General features: G+C 33.2%; 1 protein-coding gene and 1 long non-coding RNA gene across 2 annotated transcripts; both read left to right on the forward strand.

Moving 5' to 3' along the window:
- Window positions 1-7,402: 7,402 nt before the first annotated feature.
- LOC118485447 lies at window positions 7,403-9,549 on the forward strand. The gene is made up of 5 exons (XR_004876138.1): window positions 7,403-7,432; window positions 7,518-7,580; window positions 7,666-7,733; window positions 7,867-7,923; window positions 9,517-9,549. It is a non-coding gene; the product is annotated as an uncharacterized LOC118485447 (long non-coding RNA).
- A 49-nt stretch (window positions 9,550-9,598) lies between these two features.
- On the forward strand, window positions 9,599-10,479 carry LOC110900701 (glutaredoxin). The gene is made up of 5 exons (XM_035982176.1): window positions 9,599-9,605; window positions 9,652-9,727; window positions 10,002-10,090; window positions 10,184-10,282; window positions 10,364-10,479. The coding sequence occupies exons 1-5, from the start codon at window positions 9,599-9,601 to the stop codon at window positions 10,447-10,449; spliced, it is 357 nt and encodes a 118-aa protein (XP_035838069.1). The 3' UTR covers window positions 10,450-10,479.
- Window positions 10,480-11,696: the final 1,217 nt, after the last annotated feature.

Genomic DNA, 11,696 nt, shown 5'->3' on the forward strand with positions numbered 1-11,696 from the left:
CGTGTCGGATAATGCCCCATAGTGGGAGCATTATAAGGTGTTACCACTACACATGGTCTTATACAAGGGAATTTTGTTTCATACATCATGTACTTTGGGGAATCTACACCATTGACTGTAACTAAATTGCAGTTTACAAGAAGTTAAATTGTAGTTTACTATGCTTTTTATTTTTTATTTTTACAGAACGACTATAAACTGCAGTTTACGAACATGTACACTGTAGTTTATACTGTTTTATTGATATTTTTGTGTACAAAAGTAAACCATAGCTTACTAAATAATAAAACTTTAAATAAATTAACTCTTTTATCGTTAATGTATAATTATTTTTTATTATTTCATTTATTTATTATTTAATATTATATATTATATGTTTATTTTTTTAAAAATTGTTTATTTACTTTTTATTATTTATTATTACCTTGTCATTATTTATGGGAATTTTGTTTCATACATCATGTACTTTGGGGAATCTACACCATTGACTGTAAATTGCAGTTTACAAGAAGTTAAATTGCAGTTTACAATGCTTTTTATTTTTTATTTTTACATACACGACTATAAAGTGCAGTTTACGAACATGTACACTGTAGTTTATACTGTTTTATTGATATTTTTCTGTACAAAAGTAAACCATAGCTTACTAAACAATGAAACTTTAAATAAATTAACTCTTTTATCGTTAATGTATAATTATTTTTTATTATTTCATTTATTTATTATTTAATATTATATATCATATGTTTATTTTTTAAAATTGTTTATTTACTTTTTATTATTTATTATTACATTGTCATTATTTATTTACTATTTATATTTTATTATACTATTTATATTTTGTTATTTTAAACTTCTCTTTATTATTCATAAATTATTTGTTATTTTTATTATTTATAGATATCAGTTATTTATTATTATTTTATTATTAATTATATCTATCATAATAACAACAAATTAAAAAAGTAGTACATTTTGTTATTATTCATATATAGTATCCTCATTATGCGCTATCCGCATAAAGAATCCGGGTACGGTTAAGACGAGTTAATTTTATAGGTTTAGTTGGTTTAGCCGATGTAATTTGCATATACGACGTTTAACCATTTTCTTTATCATTGTGTTTAACAATTTAAATAATAACTATTGAAGCGCGTCATATTATTTATTGATTTAAAAGCTTTCATATAGCATTTTCAAAAAATATTATTAAAAAATATATATAATTATTAAAAAATCTTCAATAGTTATTGTGACAATACGTATTTTATTATTATGATTATTATTAGTGTTATTATTAAATACTTAGTTAAATAATATAAATAAACTTAGTAACACAAACAAAATAGATAAACATTGTTGATGAAAAAATAGTTTTTTTTAAAGGAAAAACTTCATTAAAACACAAGCACAACCCAAAAACGGGCGGCCACAACGACTATACAAATTTACACCAATCGTCCCAAGTTACATCTTTAAATTTAGACATATTCTTAAAACAAAGAAACCCAATAGACTTAATCGCACTCACAACTTCCTCCTCCTTCCTGGATTTATCCGAGAAAATAAGCTCATTCTCGCCTTCCATATTTGCCAACAAGTGATAATCGCAATACCTTTGAAAGCTGACAGAGCCCTGCCCTTGAGACCGCAAAAATTGTGGAACTCCAGAATATCTCTAACCGAAAAAGCAACCAAGTCAGGCACTTTACACCACCGAGTAATCTTCATCCAAACCTTCAAAGCGAAGTGACAAGCCGTCAAGAGATGAAGCGCAGACTCCCTATCGGACTCACACATCGGGCAAAAGTCTTCCGCAAGCGGGATATTACGCTTAAGGAGCTCTATCTTTGTAGGAAGTCTTTCCAACTTGGCCCTCCAAGCAAAAAGATTACATTTTAACAATTACACCATTCCCAAACATACCTCTAGCTGAAATCCCTATTTTTATCCAAAAGACGTTTAATCGAGCTAACACTAAATTCGCCAGAATCATCACCCAACCAAGACCACTTATCTTTATTTCCTGTCAAAACGATATCCCGAAGCTTCAAGTCTAAGGCCATCCATTCTGCCAATTCAACGTTAGAGTCCGGCGGATGCTTCCACTCCCATTTAGCTTCAGGATTAACTATCGGTCGCATGATCCTATCACGAACCAAACTTTTCTTGTCTTTTTCCAACCGAAAAAGATTCGGGAAACAATCCTTTAACGGGACATTACACAACCATGGATCAAGCCAAAAATAAGTATCCAAACCGTTACCAACACATCCCCGCATCAAGTTCCTAAACGAATCACCTGACACTATAGGAGACGAAGCTAATTTAGCAACTTTTCCCCAAACCCCTCCCAACGACACCTTAACCGGAAGAAAATCAAACCTCCTCCGATCATTGTGAATCGCAGAGATGACTTTGACCCATAGATTTTCTTTCTAGGCTTTAAATCTCCAAGCCCATTTTAGAAGAAGGGATTTGTTGATGGAGTCGAGGTTCCTAATTCCAAGCCCGCCGCATTCAATAGGGGACGCCACTTGGTCCCAAGCTACCCAGTGTAGTTTCTTATCTCCACCCGAGCCCCCCCAAAGAAACTTTCTAATAATCGCTTCTAGCTTATTTATTACTCCCATCGGGGCCCTATAAAGAGAGAAAAAATAGTTGGGGAGGCACCCCAAAACCGACTTGATAAGAGTGGCACGACCCCCTAAAGATAACACCGCGGCCTTCTATAAGGATAATCTAGCTTCGAAAATTTCAAAAACCGGTCTCCGGCTCGCTATACGGTTCATATTAGCCCCGACCGGAAGCCCAAGATACACAAACAGAATCTGATGTACCTTACACCCCACCACCGCCGCCATCCCTCTCAAGATTTTGATCACTACTAAAGTTTCTTAATACTATAAACTGCAGTTTATATTAAAAAGTTTGCATGTTTCCAATAAAGGTAAACAACAATTTACAGTGGTATATAATAATATACGTCATTAACCCATTTCACTTTCTTTCAATTTGAATTTTTTCTAATAAATTTTGTTTGTTATTTTTTTACATAAGCTAAATACATAACTATTTTTTATTTTTTCTCTCACATTACGATATGAATTTTGTTGCAAATGCGTTGCATTGAAAATAAAGTATCTTTTTATATGGTAAGCAATAAACGAGTACTTGTACCCTGGAAACTCGAATCAATACTAACCGAACAACATTAGCGTTTTGGTCAAAAATCTATATAATGAATTTAATAGCTAAAATAAGAAAGTGAGGTTTGGTGCTTGTGAAAAAGTAATGCTTTGTATTTAGGATCCTGGTTTACTGTCAGGATCTTCAATTCTGAAAATGAGTTTAACTTGAGAAAACCTTGAATTTATGATAAACAGTTATGAAAATGTTGAATAATAATCAACACAAACGATATGTTATAGGGAAAAAGCCCTTGATCCTCTTGGTGAAGATGATCTCAGGCACAAAAAACTCCCGGGAGCCGGAAACTAAACAGCTCTACTAAGATTAATATGAAAATGAGTACAAAGATCGTGGCTTGATCGATCGAATCTAGGTGTTACACCTGATAATTTCGTATGTGTAGGTGTATTGAGTGTTTACAACAAGTGTGTGATGTCTCTTAGCTGATCCGATCAGGCTAATTTATCATACAAGTAAAAAAACAAATCCTTACTACAACTCCGAGATTCTCGGGATCCTGAAAGAATTGGTCTTCGACCGTTGTTGGCTTCCAACGTTATTTCCACACGTTTTCTTCAGCTAACTCTGCGATAATTCGGGTGCAAGTTCTCCAATAGCCGTTATTAAAGAATATTCCTGCAAAATATTCCTTCAACATAGAAACAATCGATTAGTAACAAACACGTTTAGGATCCTTAGTGTTTTCAGAATCCTGACACAAATAAACTACATCAGGATCCTACCGCAGACCTGGTACATTTAATTAGGATCCCGACGATATAAATTTTATCCCAAACAGTTAGTATCTATATTCATAATGTCGGAACCAATATCGTTTTTTTATAGTTTTCGATCAATGTAAAACACGACTTTATTATTTGGGTTAAAAAGACAACTTTTGTTTTGTAATCATTGTGAATATTTTTTATCGTAAATTATACCGAGTACCGGTAATGTAAAGAACTGAACCGAAATTGAACAAACAACATCGGTATCAATATCAGGATTATCAGAAACAATATCGGTATATGTTTATTTGATTTTCCACCACATGTCACTATCCCTTTGAACATATTTGACTTTACGTTTTGGGGTTATATTAGACAAATTTTGTATAATTAAACTATTGTACATAGATTTTCTTTTACCTTGTAATGAACATATTTTTACCGAACTGATACCGTCCGACGAACATCACTACCAGTATTGATAATTATATTTATTTTTGTTTCAAGACAAGTCATTTTCAATATTTATTCACTATCTGTACACGAGTGCTACCTATCGCAACGTAACTTTGTAACTCGTAAGTTTACGTGTTTAACTTTTTTTTTATCAGGTCAATGTTATTATAAATCTTATTTTGTGTTTTGTATCAAAACTATTATTTTGACCTGCCACCGTTGAGGTGACGTGCTGTCGTAGGTACACGCAAATTTAATTCAATTACTACTAAATAGTTAGCGGTAAGTGGTATCAAACTCAGGGAGTATGTGGAATATGTGTGAATTTATAGCTTTGCACTTAAACTAAAATTAACCTAAAATGTAGAAATTAAAATTCAAGGGTTGAGTGTTTTGGTTTTAAGAATTAATATTAACTACTTAAATTGCAAATCGAAGATTAAGTTTGTAAACAGATTAGGAACAAGCGACCATCCTAAATTTCCAGTTTGCTTTTGACAATTGTGTTTAAATTCACTAGAAAGAATCACATAGACATGATTCATGTATAATTGTCTGTTGTGATAAAAGGGAACTAAGTACTCGGATTATGACAATGCGAGGTTGTTACCCGATAACCAATTGATTAATATCCAACCCTAATCCCTCCCGTGATATCTCGATTGTCAACGACACCAAGAACGTACGGTTTAGAATATGATTATAACATCAATCAACAATTTACGAACAAACATTCACACACCATAATAAACAAACAAACATTGCAAGTCTATTATTCTAGAAATACGAATCCAAACACAAAAGTCATAGACAAACCTTCAATTCAGGATGATCACCATAAGTTTAGCCACACATAGCTTGGTGAATCATCATAGCAACATATCAATGTTCATAGGAATTAAAAACACTAACAAGATGTTTAGAAATTGTTTCAAGCTCTCAAGAACACCCAAAATCGCCCCTAGACTGCTGGTAACCGAATGGGAATGATTGCATTTGAAAAGACACAATAAAACATCATAAAATAGGGCAGTTACACATTTCTCCGTCATCTCCACCGTAAATTACGGTACCACCGTAAGTTACGGTGGACCAAAAAGTGTTACGGTGGGTCTCTACTGCCTTACGGTGGACGAAAAATGCTGGGGTCTACCGTAAATTACGGTACCACCGTAAGTTACGGTAGGCTTCAACATGAAATTTTGTTTTCAGCATAACTTTTTCGTTTCAACTCCGTTTTCTTCACCGTTTTCGCCTCCGTTCTCGTAATTCCGTCCTCTATCATGCTATCTTCTTAATTCTTCAGTTCTAATAAATTATTTTCTTCATGTATGCTCCATCTTTGAATCTCTAATCCAACCGCGCCTATTCCGAAGCTTCATTTCCACACTTTTAAGCTCCGAATGTATCTGAAACATAAGCAACTGTAGTCATCTAATTCAAGACAATTACATGATTAAATGAGAGATTAACTTGTCATTTAACACCATTAAGGGTTGTCCTATGGACCACCCGTCACGACATCAAAACTTAGTTATTCGAATGTTTACTGTCAAATATCTGACCCAATTCATTCTGAGCAAAACTTACGTCAAAACATAAACTAACTGAAAAACATACATAAAATAAGCACGAAAACGTATTATATTTCACATCACTTGTATTTATAATAAAATGTACTTAAATAAAGCACGTAAGAAAATAGTATTTCTTTTAGGTTAAAAATCAGTATCTCATGTTGCGGCAGTGTTGAAACGTAAAGTAACTTGAACCGTTTAGTGAAAACGTATTATATATCACAAAACGTAGATCAATTAAAAATATACACAAAAATAAGCACGAAAACCTATTGCCAAAACATAGACCAACCGAAGAACGTAAACGTTTTATATTTGACCCATTTACATAAAAATAAGCACGTACAATTCAAGAGGGTCAAAGTGACATTTTACAAAATTTTTATAAAGCTAAAGGTTGTAAGTAACAATACTAAAAGTTAAGGGTAGAAAAAGAAAAAAAACCAAAAGGGCAGAAAAAGAAAAATACCAAAAATATAAAAACATAAAAAAAAAGAAAAAAAGAAAAAAAACCTTCGCTACAGTGATATAGGAAATGGGAAATCTATCTCTTATACTAAAGAAAAATAATGTTGACCATTTGACCATTATGTAGCATATCTCTTTAGCCAGCTAATTCATTTTTTAGCACCATTTTTCTCTATTCTCATTCAATTAACCAACTCCTTCATTCTTCTTTCAAAGTCTCCTTTGATTATATATGGAAGGTTGAATAATTAATCAATTACCGAAAGATGTTTTTGGAAATTATAGAAGTGTTTCTAATTTTATGTTCTATATACAGTTTAGGGCTTTTAATCGGAGGTTTCAAAGGAACACTAAAGTCGCCTGTTTTGATTTATCTTCATCATCATCCTTCGAAACTGAATCATAGGTAAGTTGGTTTCCATCTCTGTTTGTGATTTTGTATTTGTTATAAGAAAACCCTAATTTGGTTGTATGATTTGTATGTTGTTGTTGTTGATTAAGCCGCTAATTCTTTTTTATATGTGGTTTTAAGCAGTTCATTGTTCTAATTTGTGTGTTCATTGTTGTTATTATACACCCTAATGTAATTCTATTTGTGTCAGCTTAAGCCGGTTTTAAGCAGTTCATTGTTCTAATTTGTGTGTTTATTGGTGTTATTATACACCCTAATGGCATTGAACACCGGATTGAGATCATTATCTTCCAAATTGATTGCTTCTGTCTATTCTTCTCTCGCTAAATCTGGTAAGAATCAGTGACCTAATCTCTTTCGTAATGTTTGAGTGATTAATTTCAAATAATAGCTGATGATTCTGTGAAATTTGTTTGATATGTTTGTAGTCATATTAAGAGAGACTATCCCTCTCACATCAACACAAATGCTCTGGTCAAGTGAAAATTGGACAAATAACAAAATTCTTTAATGTTTCATATGATTTTATATTATATATTTAAATAACAAAAAAAGTTTATGTGTTTTTGCAGTGGGTTCAAAAAGTGGCTGCCTACCAGGTGTTTGATCAATTGTTTCCCATTTTATATGTATTATTTCGGATATTGTGTTTTGAAGTTGAAGTTGATTTTGTGTTTATTTCAGATTCAGGGTCTAGGTTGCCTCTTAAACAGGTCAGAATTGTCTTAGAAAGTGGCTGCCTACCAGGTGTTTGATCAATTGCCTCCCATTTTATATGTATTATTTCATATATTGTGTTTTGAAGTTGTTTGTGTGTTTATGTCAAATCCAGGGTCTAAGTTGCCTCTTAAACGGGTCAGAACTGTCTAAGAAAGTGGTTGCCTACCTGGTGTTTGATCAGTTGCCTCCAATTCAGCTCTTTTTATGGCTGATTACACTCACATTGTGTTTCTCTACACATTCAATGGGATGTGTTTTTGGTGTTCTTTTTCATTTTCTTCCGGTCTTCTTAAACAATCAATGTGATGTGTAGGTAGGGTGTTCAATTAACACACGACTCCAGTTGTGACTTAAACCGCATTTCCCTAAGGTATTGTTACAAGTTTTAAGTTAAAATGGTTTGATGATGGAGGAGTTGCATGTTTTTTTATATGTTTTTTTATGATTGGTTACATGGGTAGTTATAAAAATGTGATTTTTTTTGGGTTTTGGTTATTGGTAGGCATTAAAATGTATCAAAACAAGATTCAAGAAAAAAATAAAAACTTTGATAATGAAGAAATTGTAAGTTAGTTCTGTGTTTTTTGATGATTGGTTACATGGGTAGTTATAAAAATGTGATTTTTTTTAGTTTTTGATTATTGGTAGTCATTAAAATGTATTAAAACAAGATTCAAGAAAAAATAAAAACTTTGATAATGAAGAAATTGCAACTTTATGTAAATCCGACAACACCCCTAACCAAAAGAAGGTGAGTATTATAGTTTTTATTTACTAACAAGCGTTTTCGATTAGTTTATCTTGCTGAATGATGTTATGTTTATCATAGATTTATAGCTAATCTCTCGGATCAGCAATTAGGAATTTAACTTCATTCCTAATAACAAGGGTTACGGTAAGAATAGTTAAGTTCCTTTTTCACGACAAATCGTGAAAGTATAGATGCAAAGCTATCTTTCTTGGTTTGTCTTGATGAATGATGCTGTGTGATTAAGAACTAAGAAATTTTAACTTGATTTTGGCAGCAAGACTTGGTGTGGCTATTGCAAGAGCATGAAGAAACTGTTCTCCGAGCTTAACGTGTCCTACAAGGTTATCGAACTGTATGAAGAAAGTAAGTAGTGACTTTTGACTCTTTCGATGAATTGATTCATATCGGTCTTCTTAAACAATCAATGTGATGTGTAGGTAGGGTGTTCAATTAACACACGACTCCAGTTGTGACTTAAACCGCATTTCCCTAAGGTATTGTTACAAGTTTTAAGTTAAAATGGTTTAATGATGGAGGAGTTGCATGTTTTTTTATGTGTTTTTTGATGATTAGTTACATGGGTAGTTATAAAAATGTGATTTTTTTTGGGTTTTGGTTATTGGTAGGCATTAAAATGTATCAAAACATGATTCAAGAAAAAAATAAAAACTTTGATAATGAAGAAATTGCAAGTTGGTTCTGTGTTTTTTGATGATTGGTTACATGGGTAGTTATAAAAATGTGATTTTTTTATAGTTTTTGATTATTGGTAGTCATTAAAATGTATTAAAACAAGATTCAAGAAAAAATAAAAACTTTGATAATGAAGAAATTGCAAGTTGTTTATGTGTTTTTTGATGATTGGTTACATGGGTCGTTAACAAAATTTGTACTGTATGAATTTGACTTGATTAGGAAACAATGCATGTTTTTGAGTAATAATTGATCATTGTGGTTCATTATGTATTGTCAATGATTTTGCATGTGATGTGTTAGCTCTACTAGAAAGTTAACATTAGTTTACTAATTCAGCATCTGATGCTGTGAAATTAGATGATGCTAAAGTTGCATACAAGTAAAGTAGCGATTATATTAGTGTTCAAGATACTTGAATGTGGCTATTGATAATACATTAACACTTATGATTAAGTTTGTTGAGTGGCATAAAAACACGATCTTATTGGTGATTTATTTGATATATCATATATGTAGACTAGCATGAAGGGATGGAGGAATAAAGTAAACGTTACAACCCATATTTTGTACTTGGGGATCTTTGGGAGTCTTTAAAGGAATGGAGTGCATATGGAGCTGGAGTTCCTCTTGTGTTGAATGAAAGTGATTCAGTTGTTCAATACAATGTTCCGTATTTGTCCTCCATTCAACTTTATGTAGATCCGACAACACCCCTAACCAAAAGAAGGTGAGTATTATAGTTTTTATTTACTAACAAGCGTTTTCGATTAGTTTATCTTGCTGAATGATGTTATGTTTATCATAGATTTATAGCTAATCTCTCAGATCAGCAATTAGGAATTTAACTTGATTCCTAATAACAAGTGTTACTGTAAGAACAGTTAAGTTCCTCTTTCACGACAAATCGTGAAAGTATAGATGCAAAGCTATCTTTCTTGGTTTGTCTTGATGAATGATGCTGTGTGATTAAGAACTAAGAAATTTTAACTTGATTTTGGCAGCAAGACTTGGTGTGGCTATTGCAAGAGCGTGAAGAAACTGTTCTCCGAGCTTAACGTGTCCTACAAGGTTATCGAACTGGATGAAGAAAGTAAGTAGTGACTTTTGACTCTTTCGATGAATTGATTCATATCGGAGTTTGTATCAATAACATTTGAAGAAGTAATATGCATGGATTTGATAGGTGATGGAGGTGAAATCCAATCCACTCTAAAGGAGTGGACCGGTCAGAGTATTGTTCCCAATGTATTCATAGGTGGGAAGCACATTGGTGGCTCGGATGGTAAGTTGTTTGAGCAATTTTGTGTCTGTTTTTGAGTGTTTGTTGATCGCGGATTGATTGATATTGTGCTCTTTTATGCAGCTATTATGGAGAAGCATCGAGCTGGGAAGCTGGTGCCGTTGCTAACCGAAGCAGGTGCCATCACGAATGCCTCTGCACAACTCTGAAGATTGGTGTCATTAATAAGATGATTAAGTTGGATGAGTACGGTGTCGGTACCGAAATTCGCCAAATATGGATACCGGTACCGAAAATGTACGGTACGGTACCGGTACTTAAAGGTTTAGGTCAACATTTATAAGTAGTATAATTTATTGTAAGACCACCCGTGTAGCACACGGGAACTTAGACTAGATATGATATTTATTCGCTCTATTAGTGAACAGACTTACTTTCTTCATTTTAAAAACACCACTCAATTCAATCTAACGATTTCAAAGTGTAGAAAGAAATATACACTACTTCAAATGATATTTCAGTGGTAGTGGGATCATTGGCTCCCTGAAGTTGCTTAATTCCACATCCTGTTTCCTGAATATTCCAGTTTTTAATATTCAAAATTTATAGGTATTAGTTGTGCTTTTGGCATTATTTAGTATCTAAAAATACATTTATTCAACTGTGTAATATGCTAATATATTTGTTGATGACAGTGTGTGATATATGTGGAGATGCAGGGCGTGAGGACTTACTTGCTATATGATGTTGTCACACCCCGGTTTCCACACGTTTCACCGGTGGGGGATTACCATGACGTAGTTGGCAACAATATAGTCAAACCACACAATATTTAAATGCACAGCGGAAGCATAAAGATAGATATATTTCAACCATCGAATGTCATATCCAAGTATCACAAGTAGTCGAAATAAATCCACAGGGGATCAAAATAAAATAGAAATATTGTTCAACAGATAGTGGCATCCCAAGCTTGCGAGACTCTAACGATGCTAAGGAGTGGCCAGCCTATTTCGTGTAGAACCTGCATTTAATCTTTTTGGGGAAAATACGTCAGTTTACACTGGTAAATACATTCAACTGACACTTTTGTAAAAGGTTTATTAAAATTGATTTGAATGCACAAGGCACAAACTCTTTATAACTTGGGATAATTAATCAATTAAATCTTGTAAAAGAATTACATGTTCACTATGCGTTCAGTCGCCCGGGTCGTGCCGGGTTTAAGCTAACTAACACACCACATAGCATAAAACCATGGCGGGAAAACCAACGGTCATACCTTTATAATCATGGACACATTGTCGGGTGTACGCCTACACCCGCGTGTCAAGGTCGTGGCCATTTCGTAATATGATGCCAAGGATATCCGGGACATGGTCATTAAGCTCCCAAAGGAGTAAAGCCAACAAAACCAATTTTTAAACGGGTCACATTGATAATACCCAACTACTAA

This window comes from Helianthus annuus, chromosome 13, assembly GCF_002127325.2.
Source record: "Helianthus annuus cultivar XRQ/B chromosome 13, HanXRQr2.0-SUNRISE, whole genome shotgun sequence".
Taxonomy (NCBI): domain Eukaryota; kingdom Viridiplantae; phylum Streptophyta; class Magnoliopsida; order Asterales; family Asteraceae; genus Helianthus; species Helianthus annuus.